At 39.8% G+C, this 26,598-nt stretch overlaps 2 protein-coding genes across 8 annotated transcripts in view; both read right to left on the minus strand.

Annotated features, from left to right (window-relative positions):
- Window positions 1-11,538, minus strand: part of CFAP44 (cilia and flagella associated protein 44) — a 119,438-nt gene extending 107,900 nt beyond the window's left edge. For 2 of the 3 annotated variants that reach the window (XM_059887897.1, XM_059887895.1), the window contains exons 1-3: window positions 6,432-11,538; window positions 5,076-5,237; window positions 1,527-1,628 (exon numbers count right to left, since the gene is read on the minus strand). In XM_059887897.1, coding sequence (XP_059743880.1) covers window positions 1,527-1,628; window positions 5,076-5,148 — 175 coding nt within the window. In that variant the 5' untranslated portion in view covers window positions 5,149-5,237; window positions 6,432-11,538. The remainder of the gene's footprint in view (window positions 1-1,526; window positions 1,629-5,075; window positions 5,238-6,431) is intronic. The other variant, XM_002684775.6, reaches the window with a different exon arrangement.
- A 158-nt stretch (window positions 11,539-11,696) lies between these two features.
- Window positions 11,697-26,598, minus strand: part of SPICE1 (spindle and centriole associated protein 1) — a 58,093-nt gene continuing 43,191 nt past the window's right edge. For 4 of the 5 annotated variants that reach the window (XM_059882748.1, XM_059882731.1, XM_059882737.1 and 1 more), the window contains 7 exons: window positions 23,448-23,592; window positions 22,312-22,536; window positions 19,601-20,091; window positions 16,694-16,877; window positions 14,106-14,208; window positions 13,256-13,343; window positions 11,697-12,017 (listed from right to left, as the gene is read on the minus strand). In XM_059882748.1, coding sequence (XP_059738731.1) covers window positions 11,964-12,017; window positions 13,256-13,343; window positions 14,106-14,208; window positions 16,694-16,877; window positions 19,601-20,091; window positions 22,312-22,536; window positions 23,448-23,592 — 1,290 coding nt within the window. In that variant the 3' untranslated portion in view covers window positions 11,697-11,963. 5 annotated transcript variants of the gene reach the window in all.

The raw sequence follows: 26,598 nt of genomic DNA on the forward strand, positions 1-26,598 counted from the left end.
CAGCATCAGAGTCTTTTCCAATGAGTCAACTCTTCACATGAGGTGGCCAAAGTACTGGAGTTTCAGCTTTAGCATCATTCCTTCCAAAGAAATCCCAGGGCTGATCTCCCTCAAAATGGACTGGTTGGATCTCCTTGCAGTCCAAGGGACTCTCAAGAGTCTTCTCCAACACCACAGTTCAAAAGCATCAATTCTTCGGTGCTCAGCCTTCTTCACAGTCCAACTCTCACATCCATACATGACCAAAGGAAAAACCATAGCCTTGACTAGACGAACCTTTGTTGGCAAAGTAATGTCTCTACCAGACCACCTGATCTGCCTCTTGAGAAATTTGTATGCTGGTCAAGAAGCAACAGTTAGAACTGGACATAGAACAACAGACTGGTTCCAAATAGGAAAAGGAGTTCATCAAGGCTGAATATTGTCACCCTGTTTATTTAACTTACACGCAGAGTACATCATGAGAAACGCTGGACTGGAAGAAACACAAGCTGGAATCAAGATTGCTGGGAGAAATATCAATAACCTCAGATATGCAGATGACACCACCCTTATGGCAGAAAGTGAAGAGGAACTCAAAAGCCTCTTGGTGAAAGTGAAAGTGGAGAGTGAAAAAGTTGGCTTAAAGCTCAACATTCAGAAAACGAAGATCATGGCATCCGGTCCCACCACTTCATGGGAAATAGATGGGGAAACAGTGTCAGACTTTATTTTTCTGGGCTCCAAAATCACTGCAGATGGTGACTGCAGCCATGAAATTAAAAGAGAAGATAAACACCTAAAATAAAACATAATATGGAGAAATCATGGGTTGGCCAGATAATGCCTCAGATAAACTGAAAGAATTTAATGTACAATTTATAAGTAAATTGATTTCCCCAGGACCTGATCTCCTCCAGGTGAATAGTAAAAATTGTATTTCTGAAGCTAGATTTAGGACTAGAAACTAAAAAAAGTCAAGATTCCACTAAGCTACCTCACACCATGATGCCCAGTCAGAAAGAACTGGCAGTCTTTTAAAAATCCTATTACAAAGTCTTCACTTTCCCTTATATCTACATGTGATATTCTTCCATGTATGGTATCCAATTTAATTCTCAGACAGCTCACAATGGTCATTTTGTGGGTAGGAAAACTGAGGCGCAGAAAGCTGAAATAATTTATCTAAGATCAAGCATCTCTAAATAGTAGACCCAGGACTCAAAACTGAAGTCCAATTCTCTTTCCACGACACTGTATCAGAGGGGCCCATTAAAGACCTTGTAGACCCGACAGGAAGGAGCCAGACCAGATGCGAAAATGGGTCACTATCAGTATAGAGATGATAGTAGCTTCTCTGTTCTTTAGGAGCTAGAGATAAAATTATTAAAACACAGAATCTGCCCCCTAAAGAACTTAAGAGTTTAGTAAGGGAATTCAACAAGTAAACTTTTCTGTCATATAAACTTAGACGTACACTCTTTAAAAATTATTTTACCTAAATTTAATAATAAAGACCCTAAATTTATACTAAAATCTTTACTTACTTCTTGATGGAGATCTAGAGGAATGAGACTGCCTTCTGTCACTGTTTGACCTATCTGATTTCCCCTCATCAGTATCCTGATCATCTGGTTCCTTCATTTTCCCTGTAAGCATAAAATTGAGACAGAGAAAGGGAGAGAGCTATAAAACAGAAATCAGAATTTTTTTCCTCTCAACAAATTCCACAAGCACCAAACACCATATGTGGTGACAATCGTATATTTACACAGTATCAGAAATGACTTTACCAGCGGGAGGCCACAACTACCATCAGAGACCTCTGCGATGTGGCGAAAGAGAGTCAGACACTCCCTTCCTCCAGCAAACTTGTCACCAGACAAGCTGTGGTTTTCCAGAGGTCCACAGTGAGACACCACCCAAGCCCATCATCATTCCCTAAATGCTCCACCATTAAAATTAACCCTCTGCCATCCTGCCTCGGGTTCATCCCCTCTGCTTCCTCTTCCCATCATCAAACTCCCCTGGTGTTGCTAATCAATTTCAATACTTAAATATTTGTTGAGGACATATTCTCTGTATCAAGTCTTATGTTAGGCAATAAATTACAGTACTGAACTACAAAGATACAACCCTTAACTTAGTGGAGCTTGTTTAGAAAGACAAGTATTAAACAAGCAATTAAAATGTAATGAGTTTTACAAAAATTAGGGTGCTGTGGGCACATATAGCAAGAAGATGAAACCATGTCTGGAGTTAGCAAAGGGGCATTTGAGATGGGACATTAGAAGAGGTTGGCCAGGCATGAAGTGGGAAGTGAGGGAGCTTCAGAGAGATGCTTCCGTCTATGAAGGGCTGAAAGCAGGCTACTGGCTAGATCAGGAGAGTAAAATGGACATTGAAGAGGAGGCAGGCAGCAGGTTATATAATTGTCTCTAAGTTTTGCTACGGAGTTTAGAACTTATTTCTATGGAAATTGAATGCCATTGAAGGTCTTTAAGGAGGGGAATGACATGAGACATTTTCTCTGTCCTCTCTCTCTATTGCAGCTCTTGTAGATGAGAACACCTACTATATCTTTCTTCTAAGTCTTCCTTTTCCTGCACTAAACATTGCCTGTTTCCTCAGCATCCTTCTATGGCATGGCTGGCAGGCGGAGTAGAAGTCCTATCTGGATCAGATTTGTGGTTAGATTCAGGTTTCAATCCCAGTTTTGCCACATAACTAGCTAATAAAACTTTACATCAATTCCTCAGCTGTAAAATGGGAATGTAGAGAAAACTTCTTATAAGGCTACTATGAAAATTAACTGAACTACTGCATTATTATACCATTCTGATCTCCAAAGGAAGACTATACCCCCAAAGCAGCTATGATCTACACTACATGATCAGTGCATGAGAGGGTAGGATGACTACCACCTACCTTCATCTTCTGAACATACTTTAATCCATCTGTTTTCTTGCACTGACATAATAATGACGCCCCCTCTTGATTTTTTTGTTCATTTTAATTCTTTTAGAATGAAGGAATTGGGAAGTTGTAACCTGGTGAGGCTTTGATGACAGAGAGACTTGTTTGGCCAAGAAAAAAAGGTTAGCTTGGCCACAGGCCAAGCTCCTAACATCCCTTAACCTGTTAGTCCTTTTATATGTAAAATAGAGATGATAAGCTTGTCTGGCAGAATCACTGTAAATATCAAATGAGATCTTTTATACCCACAGTTCTCAACTCTGGCTGCACTTTACAATCACTTGGGAAATGTTTCACAATATACCATTCTTACGGTCTCACTCCCTCTATAATTATTTTGGGCAGACAGAGAATAGAAACCAGGGGTAAAGATCAGTGGTTTAGAGCAAACTCCTTGTTAGGTACTGGAAAATGGGAATTTTACTATGATTACTATACATTCTCTTTAATACAGCGAGGGCTCAATAAATATGACTATACAATCTTGACAGTTGAAAGAGTTTTAATCTGGTCCAACCTCTCACCCAAGTCACACATCTACAGCTCAAGCCCAGCACCGCTAGAAAAGTAGTCTCGGCTCTTCCTGTTACTAGTTGTAGGGTGCTGAGTCAGTATTTAACCTCTCTGTGCCCTCTCATCTATAAAGTGCAATACCTACTTCACAAGGTTGTTCTGAGAGCTCAGTGAGTTAATACAGTAAAGTTTTCAAAGAAGAGTGCCTGATACTCACTATATAAAATCAGGATGAATGTATCACTTTCTGAATAAAGGAACAAATGAAAGAACACACCAAGAGACACCAGCTTCAATTTAAACATATCAAGAGAGTGAACACATTCTGTTAATGAGTCCTATTTCTTAGTAAGCTCATTTTATATTATACAAAATCTCCCTTTCTGCAGCTTGGATCTATTTGGCCCTTATTCTTCTGGGAACACATAGGACAAGTTTTTCTGTTTACTATAGCCATTCAAATAATTGTAGCTGGTTTACTTTCCTCCCCAGATCCTCTTTTCCCAGCTAAAGCATCTCAATTCTTTCAACTATTCCTCACTAACATGTTTTCAACTTTTTTCAACATCTGGACAGATCAAGAAATTAATTCCCAGTGCATCATATACCCCTCCCAATTTTATATGTACTTTGAAGGATCTGGACGCTTTCCAGAAGATATGAACCATCACTTTACTGGTTAGGGACATTGTGTTTTTTCAAGGTAGCCTAATATTACGTTATCTGCAAGGGTGGCATGTGCAGGCTCATTATATACCGAGTTTTCATAATCCATTTGTGGCCAGCTAGAATCACTAAACCTTATTTGTGTGTTCCTAATTTTGGGGGGCTCCAAAATCACTGCAGATGGTGATTGCAGCCATGAAATTAAAAGACGCTTACTCCTTGGAAGGAAAGTTATGACCAACCTAGATAGCATATTCAAAAGCAGAAACATTACTTTGCCAACAAAGGTCTGTCTAGTCAAGGCTATGGTTTTTCCAGTGGTCATGTATGGATGTGAAAGTTGGACTGTGAAGAAAGCTGAGCACCAAAGAATTGATGTTTTTGAACTGTGGTGTTGGAGAAGACTCTCAAGAGTCTCTTGGACTGCAAGGAGATCCAACCAGTCCATTCTAAAGGAGATCAGTCCTGGGTGTTCATTGGAAGGACTGATGCTAAAGCTGAAACTCCAGTACTTTGGCCACCTCATGTGAAGAGTTGACTCATTGGAAAAGACTCTGATGCTGGGAGGGTTTGGGGGCAGGAGGAGAAGGGGACGACAGAGGATGAGATGGCTGGATGGCATCACTGACTCAATGGACATGAGTTTGGGTGAACTCTGGGAGTTGGTGATGGACAGGGAGGCCTGGCATGCTGTGATTCATGGGGTCGCAAAGAGTCGGACACGACTGAGTGACTGAACTGAACTGAACCATGTCCTATCTTATACAACTAAACTAGCTAGGTTTGGGAGTCTATTTGTAGAACTATCTTACATCTATTTTCATTAGACTCACACTCACTGTTCCAGCCTATGGCTAATCCTGTTAACCAACTCACTAGGTAGACTGTGAAGTTTTGAGTCAACCCTGAAGAAGTATAAAGAAAAAAGAAAATTACAGTACACAGTGATGCAGAGTATGTGTTGCTAGAAGGAAGTTGGCTAGAAGCCAGACAGAGAGCTCCCCAAGGTGACATTACTCAGATTCATTTCCTAGATTTCCAGAGTCAGTCCCCACTCTCACGAACTGTGTGCCAGAGCTGCTCACGTTGAGAGTCATAGATTCCTGCATAAAAACAGACACTCAGTTTTTACTTTATAGTGTGAAATACAACTGTGGATAGAATAATAGCTTGTGGGTTTTTTTGTTGTTGTTTTGTTTTTTAATGTTTACCATGTGTCAAGCACAGTTCTGAGGATCTTACACATACTGTTTACTGTTTCACGTATTTCTCAAAACTCCATGAGTTAGGTACATTTTACAGATGAGAAAGCAGAGCAGTTACTCTTTGAATCCTTTCCTCTCACCCAGCTCATGCAATTGAGTTCCAAGTGCTGTTGCCCAGTGTCCAGTTCTGCCTTTTGTATCCATTCTCTGCCTTCTAGTCCTACTGTCACCATCCTAGTTCTGGTCCCCATCCTGTCTCACCTCTGCCATTACCACAGCCCCATTCTCTTTCTCTGGTCCGTTTCTACACTGCCTCTTATATGTCTAAAACTCAGCTTTTAGTGTGCCACTCTTCTTGTTTAAAACTTTGTGGTTCCTCATTGCCGCAGAATAAGAACTCAGATTCCTTGGTGTGGCACAAAGGCCTTCACTGTAAAGTCTGCAGCTCATCTCCTGTCACCTTCCCCCTCCCTGAACGCTCCTCAGCCCCTCCTCCTTCCAGAAAGTTTTAGTCAGTAGCCAACTGGGACAACTCAGCGGTTGCCTGGACATGCTGCCGACTTGCATGTTACTATATCCTACTGTATCTTGCATGTGCTACATACTTGACCTGTATTATCCTATTTAATTGTAACAGGAACCCCATGAAGTAAGCACCACCACCTTCCCTGCCTAGATGAGGAAACTAAAGTGTAGAAGGTCAACCTGCCATGTGTCACACCGCTTAGTGTGGGATGGGGTGTCTTGTTGACTGAGAACCCAGGCACTTTCCCACCAACCACCCCACCCCTCTGGCTTTTGGCTCAGCCGGGTCTAACTCAGACTCCAGCTGTCCTGTCTTCCTCCCTAGTTAGATTATGAGCTTTTGCAGGCAGGAACCGTGTCCACTTTGTATCTACAGTGTGGAACCCCATTCCTGCGAATGCTGTCACTTCAAATGTTTAGCAAACTGATCCACAGACAGGATAAGGAATATGTTTCAACGAAGTCCGGAAAACACTAGTTCAGTTTAAGAGAAGTCCAAATAGAGCTCACTGCGCCCTGACTCACTAACAGATTTGAAGGGGAGGTTGTGGGAACTGCCAGGCTTACCTAAGGTACTCCACGGGCTCTCGGCTTTCTTTCGCAGTCACAGCACCAGTCCCAGTTCTCCGTTTACAGCGGTTACCACAGCAACGCCAACACACCTTCCAGACGGGAGGGGACTGCCGGCGCATGCGCTGCCCGAGGTGACTGTCAGTCAGCTCAATCTCATTCGCCCTCTAGCCCCGCCCATTTCGTGGCCCAGGACTCAGGATCAAAGCCAAACAGAAAGCCCAGCATCCTACTAGTTTATCAGCCCAGATTAATATGTATGTCTAGCTTATGATTATTATCCTAAGAATGCTTTATTGGTAACTTGAACACTTTGAAAGATATGCCCAATAATACAAAATGGCTCAAAGCTTCCCTGATCACAGACTATCATCAGCAGAGATATATGTCACAGAGACATTTTTGTTTTATTTATTTTATACTATATTATCTCTGTTGGTCTTTAGGAGTAATATTTTATGTTGTGGGCTCTTTGGTAGCAGGACTCTAAGTGCACAAAATATAGACGTGGCTTGACAGATTTCTCAGTTTAGCAGTTTGCTCTCCCAACTGCTCTGAGGCACAGCCAGAGATCATTATTATTTTTAAGTACCTAACTAATGTTACTGGTTACAAAACATTGTTTTTAAATGGCTACAACCTTGCAATATGTGACAAAGAACTTTGCATCCAGAATTTTAAAAAAACAACTCATAATTCAATAAGAAAAAAACCCACCTAAATTTTTAAATGGCAAAGGACTTCGAATACTTCACTTCAGATATATGAACAATCAATAAGCACATGGAAAGATGCATAGGAGTAGGCTCTAGAGAGTTGCATACCACAATGCACACATTTCACACTGGGATGGATAAAAGTTTAAAAATCACCAGTACCAAATGTGGGAGGATGTGGAGCAAATGGAACTCCCATATATTGCTGCTGAAATGAAAGGTAACACAACCACTTCAGACACACCAATTGGTAGTTTCTTTAAAAGGTAAATATTTACCAAGACATTCCATCTCTAAGGCATTTTCCCAAGAGAATAAAAAATTTGTTCATACAAAGCCTTATATATGAATGTTCATAGCAGCCATATTCACAACAGCAAAAGAATTGGAAACCACCAAAATGGCTATTGACAGGTGAATGGGTAAATATATATACAATGGAATACTACTCAGAAGTAAAAAGGAAGAAACTGACACACACAAAATGGATGAATCTCAATTAGGATGAGTGAAAGAAGCCAGGTACAAAATGTTACAGTGTGTGTGATTCCATTTATATAAAATGCAAACAGATCTATGATGATCAAAAGCAGATCAGTGGTTGCCTAAAGCTGGAGCAAAAGGAGAGATGCACTGCAGAGAGACAGAAGACTCTTCTGGAGATGCAGGAAATGGTTTTAATTGTGCTGACAGTGCTGTGTGTATACACAACTGCCAAAGTCAATGAATTGTTGTCTTTAAACATATGTATGGATGTATTTTATTGTATATAAATTATTTCTCATGTTAATAAGAAAAATAGCTATATAATATTCTATTGGTTTCTTTCATGTTACACAATGATTTTCCAAAAACTGTGTATTATGCATTTATTGGTAATATTGGACTTCCCAATGGTGCTAGTGGTAAAGAATCTGCCTGCTAAGGCAGGAGACCTGGGTGTGATTCCTGGGTCAAGAAGACCACCTGGAGAAGGAAATGGCAACCCACTCTAGTATTCTTGCCTGGAAAATCCCACAGACAGAGAAGCCTGGCAGGCTACAGTCCATGGGGTCGCAGAGAGTCGGAACACAACTTAGTGACTAAATAACAAACTTATTTTTAAACAGCATGTAGTTATTTTCAAATAATATGCTCAACATGTTTTATTTCCACCTTAAAACATATTTAAATTTAAAACACTGGATCCAAATATTGAGAAAAATATAAATGCACTATAGAATGTCTTTAAAAATCTAGAAATACAGAGGGACTAGTGCATTAAACATCCCCAAACTGGCAGTCATTATGGAATGCTTGTGAATCAGGTCCTGTTCTTAGCATATTTACATCCATTTATCTCACATAATCCTCACAACCCTATAAGAAAGGTAATACCTCTATGGGAGAAATTAACTTGACCAAAGGACACAGCCCAAGCAACAGAGTTAGCACATGAATACAAGTTTTCTGACGCCAACACTTGCACCCTTAGCCACCATGCTATATTAGTTATTTCTTAAGTTAGTAGAAGTCAAATAATTGTTTTAAAAAAGAGCTTCAAGTCCTGGGCTTTACTTCTTATAAGCATTCTAACATTGGGTAACTTATTCCACCTCTAGAGCTCAATTTCCTCATCTATAAAGAAGAGTGGGATGGTATTTAAATATACTCAATTCATAGGTTAACTGTGAGAGCTAAATGTGGTAAGGGGCTACTGTAGCTTAGCACAGCACCAGCCACAGGAATGGATCAATAGAGAACAGCTCTTATCATTATGGTGCTTCCATACCATACACACTGTAAGAGGGCAGCAAAAATAAAATAAAATTTAAAAAATAAATAAATAAATAAAAACTGGAATGGAAAAAAAAAAAAAAAAGAGGGCAGCATAGCATAGGTTTTGAAAAAAGACTGCCTAGGTTCCCATCAAGTGCCACCATTCCCAAGTTATGTGACCTTGATAGAGGGCTTACCTCCTTGAGCCACATTTCCTCATCTGCAAAATAAGGATAATATTAATAGTGGTGTTGTTGCTCAGTCACTTAGTCATGTCCAGTTCTTACGGTGTCATGAAATCATGTGGCTAAAACAGTGCCTATTGCTTAGCAAACAGTAAATTATTATTAAATTCTGCTAATCCAAATGGTTTTGCTAATCGACTTCACTTTCACGCACTGGAGGAGGAAATGGCACCCCACTCCAGTATTCTTGCCTGGAGAATCCCAGGGATGGGGGAGCCTGGTGGGCTGCAGTCTATGGAGTCGCACAGAGTTGGACACGACTGAAGCGACTTAGCAGCAGCAGCAGCAGCATAGGAATGATTATATCACAACTGTGGATTTAGCTATCCACATATAGTTTTCCTCCCAAGCTGTAATCTGGAGAACTGCAAACTTTATTAAAATATAGCAAGTGATCACTGGCTTTCTGGGGCATATTGGAGAAGACATGTTAGCAAAAAACTTGCATCCAAACCCAAGAAACACAAGTAATCTGAGTTTGGACTGTTAAAAGTAAATACAAGTAGTACATCACAGTCAAACACTGCAGAGTTCACCGGTCTGCAATGCTATATATAGATTTATGGTTCCCAAGTTTGACCATGAACCAAGCCACATGAAAGGCTTATTTAAAAAGACATCAGAGTTTCTTCTTCTTTTTTTTTTTTTTTAGGTCTGGGGTAGGGCCCCCAAATTTTCATTTCTAGTAAGTACACCAGGTGATGCTGATGCTGATGGCTGGGGTTCATGTTTCAAGACCCACTGATGCTGTTGGTTCTGAAAGTTGATAAACAGGAGCTAAAAAAGGCAGTTTAACTGTTAATTAAAACCAAATATGCACTAATTTATGATTTGGGGTAATAAATATCTTTATAATGATGTTTCCCAAACTTGGCTATTCACTGGAATCATCTCAGGAGGATTTTCCCCAACCCCCCAGAGATTCCAACTTAATTGGTCTAGAGTGAGGACTGGGAATTGGGAACTTTAGAAGGTCCTCAGATGACTCTAATGGCATCTGAAGTTGAGAAGCATTACTTCAGAAGGCCTACGAAAGAAAGCCTCCTTACTCTGCATCTATTATTACTGGAGCTTTTTCAATCTACTTGTGTATTTTATCAGCAAAAACAAACATTAACAGGATGAAGACTTACATGCCAGTCCCACAGGTTCCCAGTGAGCTACCGGTAAAAGTTCTTTGCATTGTTTCTCAACTCTGACTGCATATGAAATCACCCTAAGTAGCTTTTAAAAATGTCATGCAAAGGCATCTTAGAGGTTGAAAGGAATATAGAGGAAAAAAATAAAGAGTCAACAAGTTGGAGAATATGAAAGAAAATATTGAGTTGGCCAAAAAGTTCAACCCAATCTATGTCAAAATAATGCATTCACAAACCAAGCAGATAACCTGACATTTCAATAATACAAGGAATAACACCAAAATGGTTTGATATGCCAGACAGGGAAAGTATTTATTAAATACCAAGTTTTAAAAAGTGCAATACAGATGGAAGAATCTGCAGTAATGCAAATGCACACAGATGACTTCACATAAATCTAATCAGTGATACCTGTGCTGTCTGAGAAAGTTCCCCCAAGTAGTTTCAATGTGTTTCCCCTTCCCAGTCGCACCTCACTTAGGCTGAGAATTCCTATCATAGAGCCAAGGAGCAGAGACCATGCCAAAACCCAAGTTTAAAATAGCAACCAATATGTGAGCCCAAACAGGTACCTTAAGAAAAATTTACCCTGAAGGTATAGTAGATTATAGGCTGGGGAAATGTGCTAGCAACGTTTTGTACTCAATTCTGTCCCAAACATTAAATAAGCCGTAAATCAATGTTCCTGTACTGAGATATTCAAGCTCAATTGTTATTTATTTAACATACATTACCATAACTAATGTGACATTTTCACATTTGAAGACTATGTAAGAATTTTATAGTGAAGAGAAGACTCTTGAGGGTCCCTTGTATTGCAAGGAGATCAAACCAGTCAATCCTAAAATGTTCATTGGAAGGACTGATGCTGAAGCTGAAGCTCCAGTACTTTGGCCACCTGATGTGAAGAGCTGACTCTTTGGAAAAGACTGCAATGCTAGGAAAGATTGAGGGCAGGAGGAGAAGGGGACCACAGAGGATGAGACGGCATTACTGACTTGATGGACATGAGTTTAAGCAAGCTCTGCACGAGTTGGTGGTGGACAGGGAAGCCTGGTATGGTACAGTCCATGGGATTGAGTCAGGCACAACTGAGTGAACTGAACTGAACTGAAGAACTTTATAATATATAAACCACTCTTACCTGCTTAAGCAAATATAAACAAATACTCCCATGCTTACTTTTGAAAACCATACATTTACTTGATAGAAAAAGTGATAGACACAGCAACTTCCCCTAAAAGGGGGTGTTAAATTTTTCTGAAAGCCAGAATTTAGTCACACAGAGGCTTTTTATTGTAAGTTACATGAAAACCAACTTAGTTCTTCAGAAAAAAATAAACAACAATTAAGATATACTAGACCAAAAAATTCTGAATAAAGATGATAAAGATAAAAATATAATACTGAAAAAACCCTTGAATTTATTAGAATACACAATTTTAATTTTCCTCTAGTCAAATTTTATTTACAAGGCTATTTGTCGGAAATCTATTTGAAAAGGCAGAAATTAAAGTAATTGCTTTATTTCTTGGTTCTGTTAGTGCTAATTCACAAGATCTTTGTTAAGTTTTATCTGAAAGAAAAACACAGAAACTTGAAAGCAGGAGCATGGAAAGGGGGAAGTTCAAGAACATATTACTGAAAACAAACTCTACAACTCGACCTCACTTATGACACGTGGGTAGAAAGAGCAAACCAGCCTTCTTCATTTTGTTTCTCAATCTGTTGAACAAAGATGCAAAAAGGCTTTAGAAAGTAATCAGGAGCACAAGACCACTCAAGATTTATAATTACTCATACCAAGTAAAAGAACCAAAGTTACCCTATACCGCTGAATGGTACTAAAAATTATCAATACTGTCAATTTTTATCCTGTAACAGAGACATTCCCAAATATTCCCTGGTCAACAGATCTCCTTATTGGTTTGGGAGGCCTATTTTTTAAAAAAGGATCAATCCAGTATTTTATGCAAGTCATACATACAACTTTTTAAAATAACAAAAAGTTATTTGATCTTGGTAAATTAAATGTTACTAAATTCCAGAAATTAAGGGCAGATTATATAAAATAGTTTACATTAAAGCTCTTTTTAGGATGTAAGAAACAGCAAAGAACAGACAAATCTTCCAGTGCTAGGCAATTGGGCTATCTTAGCCTATCAATTAATTTGGACTATAAATACTCAACACTTACTGAAGCACTCACTATTTGGTCTAATTCCTGAAGCTAGTAATAAGAAGAGCAAAGATGATTGTCCCCCATCAAACAGTTGTTAGCTCACATTTGCAAACGTAATGTTTATGATGTTAAAGTTATCCTCACAATTTGCTATGACCAAACAAAGGAGAGTTATTAATATATTTTGCTGTATTACCAGCACAGAAACATTCCTTTTGCAAAAAATCGGGATACATTGTAAGAAAAGTTTAGTTTCTATATATTCCTGTAATAAATCAGAATACATACAAATATGTAAGACATTTATTAACCGTTTGTGCTGGAACTCTCTAAATGTGGCATGAAACCTCTCTGTGGCACACTGGGGCAGAGTGACAAGGAGAGTGACCAGTGCCAGGGCTCCAGCTATCCCAAGGCCTACAAAGCCACAGCAAGGACCTTGGAAACCAGAACCTCATAAACCCACAGCCCACCCAAGACACCCCTGTGTGTCTTGCCACACTATTTAGAATGCTCTGCAGGAAACAATAACGTCCATCTTTGTTGCAATCATTGAATTGCATTCTATTCCTCAGTTACCCTAGAAAACAAAAGAAGTGCATGCTTGCTTTTTCTAATGAAGGTGAATTAGTGTTTCTTTTCTTCTGAGCATTGTATATTATCTTTAAGATAACAGGAATAATAATTAAGCACGACCATTGCCAAATCAACCACCTTCCACTCTACACACTTTGCCCTCCGAACCTCTACGCACATTTCACAATTACACTTTATCATATACCTTTGCTCTTGGATTAAGAGGTGTCAAGCGCCCACTTCCTGAGGTGGCATTTAAAGGAGAACAAGAATTACTAGCAGCCCCTGAAGATCTATGTAAGAGAAAAAAAGAAAAAGTGAGAGAGTAATCTATCATTATTAACCTTTAAAAATGATACAAGACACAATTCTCAATATTGCCAAGAGCTTGAAATGGAATGGCTGACTTAAATCCAAATGAGGTAAATTATTTGTAACACATTTTTACCAACCTAAGCCTTGTTTTAATTAGTAGATTTTCCTTTTTGGAGTATTTTTAGGTTTACAGAAAGACTGAATGAAATGTATAAAGACCATTACACTACCATACAGATAAGTTTTTAACATTAAAAGAGGAAGTACAGATGTGGAGGGGTGGGGGACAAGGCCGAAGTCATGGAAGAGTAATGAGACTTGGAGCAGTATAGTGGTAGCATGTAGAGTGGATACAGAGAGCCAGGCACATCCTCATTTACCAGCCACATGTCCCATTTAAGCAAACCACCCAATTAGCTGTATGAGCTTTGGTTTCACTTACTGTAAAGAACAAAATACTACTGCTCAATTTATCCACACTGTCACATATTACCTCCAGATTTTGTAACCCATAAAGTGCTCCACATATGTGCCATTATCCCATTTTTGTTTCAATAACCAACCCAATGTTTTTCTACTTAATGAAGGATTTTTCCTCACTCCTTTTCCCTGCCCTCCAAATTCTCCTCCCCAATCACTTGATTTTCTCTACATGAGTAAATCTATCTGAATCTAAGTCAGATTATATTATTTTCAAAAAAAGCATGAAACACAAACCATGCTTTTGATTTTAACCCTACCTTCTTGAATTTAGCCCACTAGTAGGAGAGTCAGTACTGCATTTTGAGCTTTCTGGGGCTTCTGCTCCAGGAATAGACACCTCAATTGTCCTCTTTCCTCCTTCTATAATATAAAAATAAACATTAGTTACATTACCTTTCATTACAATGAAAATTAAAATTTAACTTGATTTCTGTCTTACTGCAAATTTTACATTATAAATTTGAGGGTTCTGTCTATATTTTTATTATAATGGCCCACAAATACACTTCAAGGTGTTTTTTAAAAACAAACTGTGAGACAAAAAATTGTAGTTACTAGTGTCAATTCAGGAGCATGCCAGTTCTTAGAGAGACAAAATCTTCAGACAAGTGGTATCATGTCAGATCCTCAAGTGAAAAACAGAAATTAAGACCTATCCTAAAGAACAAGAGATCCTGGTTAGAGCTGCTTATCTAAAGCTTTCCAAAAAAAAGGAAAAAGAAAATTTCTGGAGTTATGCAGTAAAACTACATCTTCTAAATCTATTACATTACTGCCATTACTGAAGACATTAAATTTGGAGGGGAAAGTTGGCTGAAGAGTTCATATGGCCAATGGCAACTATAATTATGTACATTTTCAATATTTCAGTAGATAATCAGTCAACAAATATTTACTAAATATCTACTCATGAAAGGCTCAGCCAATGCTCCTGTGAATCACTGCTTAAAACTAGTGCTTTCTGGGATTTAAGAGTAATGACACTCTTTCAATTTTACAACATTTTCCTTGGTTACCCTAGAAAACAAAAGAGGTTCTTCATGGCAAATGATTTATTTTTATCTTTATCATTATAGTCCACAGAGGTTCCTGTGAAACCAAGAATTTCACTTAAGAATACCTTAGACAAACAAGCACTGGAATGGAAAGAACAAGGCTGCAAATCTACCAATTTGCTTTAGAACTTCAGACAAATCACTCAACCTCTTTGTGTCTCGATTTACTTATTTATCAAAGAGTTGTATCAGCTTTGTCTGCTCTGAGCGGTGTCAAAAACTAAATGAGCCAACAAAAAGGAAAGTATTACCCTCAAAGAACTACTGAAATAGATGTCTCATTTTATCACAAGATTATTCTTAAGAGTGATCTGCTTTATTTTTCTTCACTATACTTGGCATTAACTGACAGTGTCTCATATATTTATTTATTTGTATTGTCTGCTCCCCAACTGGAACCCTGGTGTAGTCAAGCCGGGCGGGAACTTGTCCTGTTCGATGCAGTATCCCCAGTGCCCAGAACACAGTGGCACATAGTTGGTATTCATAGACATTGAGCGATTTCACTTATGTATTCTAGTCAGAAGTTGCCTCTAGACTTTCTGACTGTGAAGAACAGTAGACAAGGCTGTAAGGTGAAAGGAGCCCAGAATAAACAAAGAGGAAGGGCCTTAAGGAAATGCACTATCCACCACTTTCTAGTACTTTCCAAATCACTCTGTTTTCTGGGTCTGTTAAGTGTCAAAAAGGAAATAACTCTGAGAGTAAAAGTCTTATTGGTAGGTCCTTTAAAGGCAACCTACTTCAACCAGCCACTGCTGCTGCTGCCGCTAAGTCGCTTCAGTCGTGTCCGACTCTGTACAACCCCATAAACAGCAGCCCACCAGGCTCCCCCGTCCCTGGGATTCTCCAGGCAAGAACACTGGAGTGGGGTGCCATTTCCTATTCCAATGCATGAAAGTGAAAAGTGAAAGTGAAAAGTGAAAGTGAAGTCGCTCAGTTGTGTCCGACTCTTAGCGACCCCGTGGACTGCAGCCTACCAGGCTCCTCCGTCCATGGGATTTTCCAGGCAAGAGTACTGGAGTGGGGTGCCATTGCCCTTTCCGTCAACCAGCCACAGGACGTAGGAATCTTTAAAACAGCATTGCCTGAACACCTCAGGGAGCACAACACTTACTGATACAGAGCTTTGTCTTTTCCTGACACTTAGAACCTTCTCTGTATACCAGGCCCAATTAGTCTCTCTGGAATCTTTATGCAGCTCTACCCCTTAAGGGTCTTAATAATTCAATTTTTGGCTAAAGAGCAACTTGAGGTCTACTTTGTTTCATCAGTATCTTTTAGAATGTGATCACTATGACAACTAATTTTTCAGTTATATTTCTATTGTTTAGAATTCCCTCTAGCATTCCACATCTCCTAAATGTAACAATGAATACAAAGTTTAACTTACAAATGAAAATGTTTTAAAGGCTTTCACAGAATAATAACTTGTAATTTGTTGTTCATGAAATTCTAAATGATCATTTTGATCGTCATGTTTATAATTAGCTGCAGCATATGCCATAAATTAATCATGTACTGTAACTGATCCCATTTACATGGAGGGCAACTTAGGAACTCAGACACCAAAGATGGACTGCAGGCACCATGGATAGCTTTCCAGAAGCTAGAGTGGAGACTGGCCTTCTGGTCCCATTTCTGTCACTGAGTTCTGTTTCTTTCTATATACAATTGAAGCCCCTGAAATACATGGGCTTGAGACTTCTTTTAGCTAAACATACACTCATAGACAAGAAAGTGAAAGTTTCCATGCATCTAAGCTTTTAAATTATGAATCTGTGACTAACCAGCCCATGCTCTGAGAGGCGACTGCACAGGTGATACTGGTGGAGAGGAAGGATTCAAGCCAAGAAGCTTCTGCTGCTCTATTAACTGCAAGAGTTTTCCACGAGCCTCCATACTCTGTCGATTCAGTTCTGCAATCCGTTCCTCCATGCTACTTGGTGTCAGAGGTTGCACTGCTGGAAAAGTCTTAAAAAACAAAAAAAAGACACAGACTCCATGTTAAAAATAATCCAAACAATTCTTACTTTTTGTAAAAATAAACTTTTCCTCTAAGAGCCAGCAAATTAGTATTCATAGTCCTTGCTCGGAGAAGGCAATGGCGACCCACTCCAGTACTCTTGCCTGGAAAATCCCACGGGTGGAGGAGCCTGGTGGGCTGCCGTCTATGGGGTCGCACAGAGTCGGACATGACTGAAGCAACTTAGCAGCAGCAGCAGCAGCAGTCCTTGCTACATGCAAACTTGAATAATAGGCAAACAGTAACAGAATTTACAGATCTCTTAATTTAAAAATAAAGGCTAAAGTGGAGGGATACTTATCCTTCTAATATCAGTACCACATAAGCCTTCTAGTCCCTCTGTCCATGTAGAGTGACTGTGGGACAAAGCAAAGCTTTCCTGCATTTCTTAGTGTTTGCTGAGCTGCACAAAGACCACATAAGCAAGATACTTCTCCCAGTGATTGGCTTCTAAGTAATCCCTATTTAAAGACAGGTCTGGGGTTTGAATCATAATATACACAAGAGGTTCTGTTGTAGTTGAAACAGATGATTCTATAATCATAATCTTCATGCACCGTGAGCTATTTGGCAAAGATTTCTAGGAATCAAATCACTCCTTCTGACCACACATCAGCCCTCCCAGGCTGCTTTTGGCCTGAGATACCTGATTTCAGAAGGTTGGTGACTGTAAAAGAGTATGGGAGGTAAGAGTAAGAAGAAGCCACTCAAGAAATATCACGAAAGTTTGATGTGAAAATTCCTGAAAGAAATGTATATGTTACTCTTAAGTATTTCATTTCATTAAATATGTCCCTTTGAGGGAAAAACAGCTCCTAATAGGAGTCACTAATTTGCAGTTTACACTCATTAGTTAAAAAAGAGACAGTAAAATAGTATGAATTAAAAATCACTCAGTAATTCTGATTATATCAAAAAGAGTAGTGAACACAATAAAACTACATTCTCCTCTCTTGCCTGATTGTTATCCCAGTGGGAAAAGGGGGTAAGCTCAATTTTTAATTCTGTGGTCTTTTTAAAACCAAGAGTTGCCTGCTTCAAATAATCTTCAAAACTCTGCAAAAACAGAAATGTTTCCATTGACTAGAACTGAGACAGTGTGTATCGATGACCGCAGCCCACTCCTGATCTCCTTCTTGGCTTCTTCTGCCAGTCCCTTATGATGGCTGTTTCTGTGACTCGATACTCACATTCCTCCTGAGCCAGAGCTGACAGAGATGGCCCTCACCTCCACTCTCTCCCAACCTTCTTCATAGGAATCCTCAATCCACTGCTGCTAAAACCCTTATGGAAGCCATCACTATGGATCCCTTAATCCATGAAGCTGGCCAGCTCCTTTCTACGGCCTCGTCCCCATCGGAACACTCAGAGGTGCCACCCTGGCTTCGTGGCAAGGTAAAAAGAAGTCTCTCCCATCACTGGGATCAGCATAAAGGCATGTTTCACAATTGGAACTTAGAGTCCCTTTTCTCCCCATAAGCAAGGCAATGAAGGTTTACACTGCCAGGTCAGCCCACAGTGTACTTAACTTACAAAATTTCAGCACAACAGTATGTAGACTTTTTTTTTTTTTTGGTCTTTTTTAAAAAAATTAACTTACTTTTTATTGAAGGATAATTGCTTTACAGACTTTTGCTGTTTTCTGTCAAGCCTCAACAAGAATCAGCCATAGGTATACATATATCCTTTCCCTTTTGAAACTCGCTCCCATCTCCCTCCCCACCCAACCCCTCTAGGTTGATACAGAGCCCCTGTTTGAGTTTCCTGAGCCATACAGCAGATTCCTGGTGGCTATCTATTTTACATATGGTAGTGTAAGTTTCCATGTTACTCTTTCCATACATCTCACCCTCTCCTCCCCTCTCCCCATGTCCATAAGTCTATTCTCTATGTCTGTTTCTCCACTGTGCCCTATAAATAAATTCTTCAGAACCATTTTTCTAGATTCTGTATATATGTGTTAGAATATGATATTCATCTTTCTCTTTCTGACTCATTTCACTCTGTACAATAGGTTTTAGGTTCATCCATCTCATTAGAACTGACTCAAATGTGTTCAGTGTGTAGACTTTTGCTCCTCAAAACGTAATCCTCAGACCAATATCATTTGAAACTTATTAGGAATGCACAGGTTCTACCTCAGACCCACTCAATCAGAGACTGCATGTTAGCAAGATCCCCAGATAATTCATATACATAAAAGTCTGACTTCAATAAATCTTTAAAACATCATTTCCATAGGAGAATGCATTGTGTCCTAAGAAATTAACTACTCATGAGTTGAGGGCCAACTACATGCAACTGTCTTTTATGAGCCCCTTTGAGAGTAAAAATGATTTCAATTAAAATGCAGTTGTGTGGCAAACGTTCAAAACATATTTATTCTACATTGTATATTAAAAATTTCATTCCTAGCTTTAATTTTAGCTTTTCTACCCATTTTACTTTTGTCCTATTTTCCTCGTTCATTTCCCCATTTAAATTTTATGTCCTCTTCTAATGTGTGTGGGACATAAACTGATAAATAACCTCTACTTATTCTGTGATGAGGACATGACAAAGCATAAGCCCTCTAGCACCAGCCTCAAAGATATCCAGGGTCATTTCTAGATGCTCCAGTAATAAACTTAAATTCCCATACATCTGGAGTTAATCCTTAATTGGTACTCACAGCCATCGTGTCGCTGGCATGACTTGTCTCCTGTCTGTTAAACTCCCGAAGTCCGTCCCCTTGTTCTCCCCCTGGACCAATAATATTATTCAGATGTGCCCTGATGGCTGAATTCTGCAGGGTCAACTCCGCAATTCGTGCCATGATGTCCTTTCTCTGTATTAACGTCTCATTTGTTCTAAGCTGCTGCCCGTCTCCCAGCACCAGGGGTTCTTCTGAGAGTGTGGGGTTTCTTGATTGCTGCATGCTTGACTGGGAACTGCAGAGAGGCTGTGAGAGGCTAACAAAAGGAGCCTGGGTTTTGCTCTGCGAGTCTTCTCCCATGTGAGAGGCCCTCCACCTCTGAGTGAAGAGGTGACTCTCGTCACTTGAGTTCTGAATGTCTGCGCCAACAGGTAAGGTCTTCTTTTCCCAATTTTGTTCCTTTTCAATTATTTCCACGGTCGGAGGAATTCGTGGAGCAGGACGAGTTTGAACAGTCCTCCTCAATACTGCAGATATGGTTAGAACACAATAAACATGTACTGTTGAGCCACAGTTGGCACTATGGTCATCTTATGAGCTCCCCCCCACTTAGAAGTTAGCATTTGAGAAGCATTTCAAAGGAAGGATTTGGTTTCTGAATGTCTCAATTATTTTAACAGGGAATATACCAGCAATACTACTCCTAATAATCAAGTACAGAGTCTTTTATAATCCTTGGAGCTTTATCAACAACCTTGTGAAAAACCATCTACCTAGTTCACATTTTAACACATACATTAACTCATATCTGGGAATCCTGGGGGGAGTATAGACACATAATGTAAACTAAAGATGGATGAGGAAGTATCTCTGAAGAAGTAAAGTTTTTATTTACCTTTTTGCTTTGTGTTTTGGGAGGTTTTTTTGGCTACTCTACATGTGGATCTTAGTACCCCAATCAGGGGTCAAACCTGCAGCCCCTGCATTAGGAGCACAGAGTCGTAACCACTGGACCCCAGGGAAGTCCCAAGAAGTGACACTTAAATGATTACATATGTGGCAGAGAGTGGAGCAAAGAACATTACAATCAGAGATAACAACATATGTGAAGGCCCCAAAATAGGAAAGAGGAAAGAAAGGAGGCCAGTCTGGCTGTGGCATACCAACAACGGAGCATCGGGGAATACAGTATATAAGACTAGAGAAGCATGCAGGGGCCATTTCTCACAGAGCTTTTTAAGCCATGTTAGAAATTTTATAATTTAATCCAAGAGCAATGAAATCTGGAGAAGGTTTGTCCACAACTCAATTTACATAATTTACATTTACTAAATGCTATAGAAATTAGAAGGTCCAGGAGGAGAAGTAGGGAGACCAGCAAGCAACCATAATAGTCAAGAAGAAAGATGATGGTAGCTTTGACTAAGGTATGTTGGCTATGAAGAAGGAGAGAAGTAGACACATCCGAGAAATGTCTTGGCAACCAAACTGCAAGTGATGCACTGAAAGCAAGAAGTGAGTGAAAATGCAGGGAAAATGTGATGCTGTTTGGTGAGATGGAGCCCATCAGGAGAACAGATTTAGGGGAAGGAGGATTATCAAGAATTGTTTTGAACATGCTAAGCTTAAGGTACCTATATATCCATCCAAGGAGATGAAACATAGTTCAGATACTCAAGAGATCATCTAGGCAAAGATCTAAAACTGGAGGTCACTGGCATATAGAAGGTATTGGAAGCCACAAGAACAAGTGAGATTATTTAAACAGAAAGAATAGTAAGAGAAGAAACCAGTATCATGACATGAAGAACTTAACATTTAGAGTCAGGTAAAAGCTTTATTTGCTTGGGCTCCAAAATCACTGCAAACAGTGACTGCAGCCATGAAATTAAAAGACACTGGCTCCTTGGAAGAAAAGCTATGACCAACCTAGACAGCATATTAAAAAGCAGAGACATCACTTGGCCAACAAAGGCCCATAGTCAAAGCTATGGTTTTTCCAGTATCATGTACGAATGTGAGAGCTGGACCATAAAGGAGACTAAGCACTGAAGAACTGAGGCTTTCAAACTGAGGTGCAGGAGAAGACTCTTGAGAGTTCCCTGGAGAGCAAGGAAATCAGTCAGTCCTAAAGGAAATCAGTCAGTTCTAAACAAAATCAATCCTGACTATTCATTGGAAGGAATGATGCTCAAACTCCAATACTTTGGCCACCTGATGCAAAGAGCCAACGCATTAGAAAAGGCCCTGATGCTGGGAAGACTGAAAGCAGGAAAAGGGGACAACAGAGGACGAGATGACATCACTGACTCAATGGACATGAGTTTGAGCAAGCTCTGGGAGATGGGGAAGGACAGGGAAGCCTGGCATGCTGCAGTCCATAGGGTCGCAAAGAGTCAGATGCGACTGAGCGACTGAACAACAATACCCCTGGACCATCCAGACAAATGGGATACCCCCTTACTCTGCATTTCATTGCTGAGGACTTGGTCCTTTGATCTGAGTTTAACTGACATTTACAATGCCTGATGGAACAGATACATAATGAAATTCACTGTCACATTTCACCATAGGTATAATGCACATGATATAAACCACTCTGAAAAACTCTCCTTCAGCTAAAAGGTTATATATGGTCATCAGTATCTTTTCAAATTCTGTTTATGAGGGAACAATGAACATATTGTATGACATATATGAAGCAAAGAAAAACAACTGCCATATAACTTTAGAAGAAGCCTGCTTACCGTCCTGCAAAGGAGAGAATTCCGAGTTGCTCTTCTGCCTGGGCGGTGTTAACAACACTGCTGGCTCAAATATATGTCCTGGAAGACTGCTGGCCAGGTCCCCACTTTCTGGAGGGTTTGGCACCTGAGACAGTTTGACAGGCAAATCTTCCTGTGGGAACTCAACCACATCTTCTCCTCTGAACATCAATGGCATGGAGACACTAGCATTTACGGCTGGGTCCTCTGAAGATGAGAGGCTATTAGTACTCAAAGGAGTTATGAGCACACTTCAGGCATTTAGACTTAGGTGCATTTCCACAGAGGGCAAAATCACGTGGCCTCTGGAGTCCTCACTTTCTAGTCCATACCCTCACTGAGCAGCCACTCAGGGGCCAAGCTCCTGTGATGCCAGCACTGGGAGGAAGTGGCTATTTTGGAGAAAAGCACTGCCCTTGAAGATCTGCCCTCGCCATTGAGTTTACCTCATGCAAGTTAAATTTTAGAGTCAGCCACTTCTAAGAAAACACTCCTAAATACATAAAACTCTTTCTAAACAGAGACATACATCAAAATAAAAAACAAAAAATGCTCAGTGTCCTATTCGGCCCACGACATATGACGGTGGCACACAAGGTGAAGAAAGGCTTTGAAAGCATCACCATGAATGAACTAAGGTCATGAATTTCTGAAATTCAGTATTTTTTTCTTCTCAAGACCATCTCTTCCCCTCCCAAACCGGGGGTACCCTAATTAAAGGTGCTGGCACTAAATTCCCACATGTCTAGGAAGCTAGTTGTGTTACTTTCTATTTGTGTGACTTTATTAAGTTACCAACCCTCTCTCCAAGCCTTAGTTTTCTCATCTAAAAAATGGGGATAACAATGACACTATCTCATAAGACTGAGTGAAGAATTCTTTTGAAAATTAAATGAGAGCTATATTATGAGAATTAAATGAGATAATACATGTAAAACACTGTAAAAGAACCTGGGATAGAGCAAGTATCCAATAAATATTAGCTGGAATAAATATGGCAAATGTAATGGTGATAATACTATCTATCCATGAACAGACAATAGCTAGATACAGATTTACAGTTTTGTTTTCTCTGAAAGTATTTTAATGCTCATCTGGAATAGTAGGATTCTTCTCACCTGGATTATCTATATGTCTCTGACTTGTGGCTCCCCTTTCTAAGGCCTGACTTTCTTTGTTACTTATCACAGGACAGTTCTTAATGGCATGTGTGAGTGATATAAGCTGCTCATCTGTTGTGATCATGTACTGCTGAAGTCTCGCCTAGAGAAAAATGAACAAAATAATATCATTGGCTTATCAGACAGCAAATCACCTAGGTGTGTATATCTACATCATTGTTTTAAATACTCTGGGAATTTCAGACTTTTATTCATATACTAAAATCATGCATTCATGAAAATATATAATTATAAACATTTTTTTTAATTTCTTGATAGAAGAATGGTTAAATACACCATGGAATATTATTAATTAATAAATACACTGCTACAACAGTAAGAACGAACCTTTTCATAGGGCTTTCAATTTATAAAATCTCTTTTATAATAGAGTTTATACCTATTGACTGATGATGATACCTACTGACTCTTAAGCTACTCAAAAGACCAAGGAGGAAACTCAACAGAATATTATTCAGGTATTTAAACTGATAAACATAAGCATTATAAAAATGTATGGTAATATATATAAAATAGTGTTAAGAGATTATATATATGTATATGTGTATTATATTACAGTTGACACTTGAACTAGACAGGGTTCCAGGGGCATCAACACTCTGTACAGGGAAAATTCATGTATAACTACCACTGGCCCTCCATATTCAAGGTTCTGCATCCATAGATTCAACTACAGCCACAGACTGTAGTACTGTAGTACATACATATTGAAAAAGCTTCACATATAAGTGAACCAGCACAGTTCCAACTGGTGCAGTTTAAGGATCAACTGTACATATACAAAGAGACATACACAGCTCCAACATGAACAGACATTTGCTAAACGCCAGGTGTGGTCAGAAGTCAGAAGTATTATTAGTAGGACTGTTGAATGATATATAATAAACATTTTTATATCTGTCCAAATTTTTCCCAAAACCCACATCACATATCCAATAGCTCACTCAACATCTCCATGAGGAACTCACATAGGCTTCTCAAACTTAAAATACAAAAAACCAAACTCCTCCTAAACATTCCCGCCTCATCCATAACAACTCCATTCTTCTAACTGCTCAGGCCAAAACTCTGCCTCTTCTTTCACATCTTCTCCTTCACTCCATATCCTGTCCATCAGCAAATCCTTGGGGTTGACTTCATCAGAATTTGGTTACTTTTCACAACCTATCCCACTTACAACCTCAACCAAGCTGCCATGTCTCACCCAAATTATTCTGGACTCCTGTCTGTAATGTTCTGCTTCTGTGTTTGACCACCTACAGTCAGGTCCTTCACTGATCCCAACCTGCACCCTGGAGCACCAGTACGGACTCACGGGGGCACCACAGGACATTTCTAAATTCTCAAGGGAACTGTTGATGCTCAACATCTGTCAGGTACTAGTGACCTACTAGCTCGAAGTGTTCACAGATTCAACATTAGATCAAGATACACTCCTTTTGATGATACCATATCTTCCTAAGGCTGAGTTTTCAGTAGCTGCTGTGCTAAAAAAGCAACACTGCATAAAAATAATTATGGAACAGGAAATATGAGTGATGGTGTTCAATATGATTCCAGGCTATGAGAAGCTGTACAATGCCCAATAGGTATACATATTCCATTACTAAATAACTGTGGTTATTAATCATGAATAAAAAAAGACTTTTTCTATCAGTTTTCATGTATTATTTTTTTCACACAGCATCTAAGTTGTTGATGCACAAATACTTACTGAGTTGTTTGACACTAACTACTTAATATATGGAGCTGCTGGGTATTTCTCTGGCCTAGGGGTGTCCTGAGACACTAAAGGGAAAAGTGAAGTCGCTCAGTCATATCCGACTCTTTGCGACCCCATGGACTGTAGCCTACCGGGCTCCTCTGTCCATGGGATTTTCCCGGCAAAGGTACTGGAGTGGGTTGCCATTTCCTTCTCCATCCTGAGACACTAAGGTCACCATAAACAGAGACAGGGTGGTGATCTCTGATCTAATTTCAAAACAGCCTCCCAGACTGATTCTCTTAAAACTGAGTTAGATCACATTTCTGCCCAAATCCCTTTTGTGGTTTTCTATTTCATTCAGAACAAAAGTCCAAGCCCTCACCCAGCCTGCAGGGCCCCTGTGATCTGACTTCCCTGCTTCCGTCTCCTCCTGTGCTCCCTCTCCCACATCCCACTCCTGCCACCCTGGCCTCCTTGGTGGCTTTTGAGCTCAACAGCCATGCTCCCACCTCAGGACCTAAGCCCTTGCTGCTCCTCTGCAGTGAGTGCTCTTCGCTTAGCTATTGGCAGGCTCGCTCTCTCATCTCCTCAGACAGACATGTCCTGTCCCATTTATACCCTCCCATCCCAGACACTTCCCATCCCTCTTACTAGCTTTCTTTTTCTTTATAATACATAATAAGCATCTAACTAACAATATACTTCACTTTTTAGGGGGCAAAGTTAATTTAGAATGTAAGTTCCTTGAGGACCTAGATTTTTTTTGTCATTCACTACTCTATTTCCTGCACCTAGAACAGTGCCAGATACACAGTAAGTGCTCAATAAAGATTTGCTGGACATATTAGTACACTTTAAAAGTGCCTATCTTCCTAAGAGAATTGAAAACATATGCTCACACAAGTGGGGCTTCCTAGGTGTGAGTTTGGGTGAGCTCCAGGAGTTGGTGATGGACAGGGAGGCTTGGCGTGCTGCAATTCATGGGGTCACAAAGAGTCGGACACGACTCAGCGACTGAACTGAACTGAACTGAGGTGTCACTAGTGGTTAAGAACCCACCTGCCAATACAGGCGATGTAAGAGACATGGGTTTGATCCCTGGGTTGGGAAGATCCCCTGGAGGAAGGCATGGCAACCCACTTCACTATTCTCGCCTGGAAAATCCCATAGGCAGAGGAGCCTGGGTAGGCTACAGTCCATATGGTTGTAAAGAGTTGGACACGACTGAAGAGACTTAGCATGCATGTACGTTCACACAAATACTTGTACATGAACATCCACAGCAGCATTATTCATTCATCATACCCAAAAGGTGGAAACAACTCAAATGTCCTTCAGCTAATGAATGGATAATCAAAGTGTGGTAGAGCCCATACTAGGATA

Source organism: Bos taurus, chromosome 1 (genome assembly GCF_002263795.3).
Source record: "Bos taurus isolate L1 Dominette 01449 registration number 42190680 breed Hereford chromosome 1, ARS-UCD2.0, whole genome shotgun sequence".
NCBI classification, from domain to species: Eukaryota; Metazoa; Chordata; class Mammalia; order Artiodactyla; family Bovidae; genus Bos; species Bos taurus.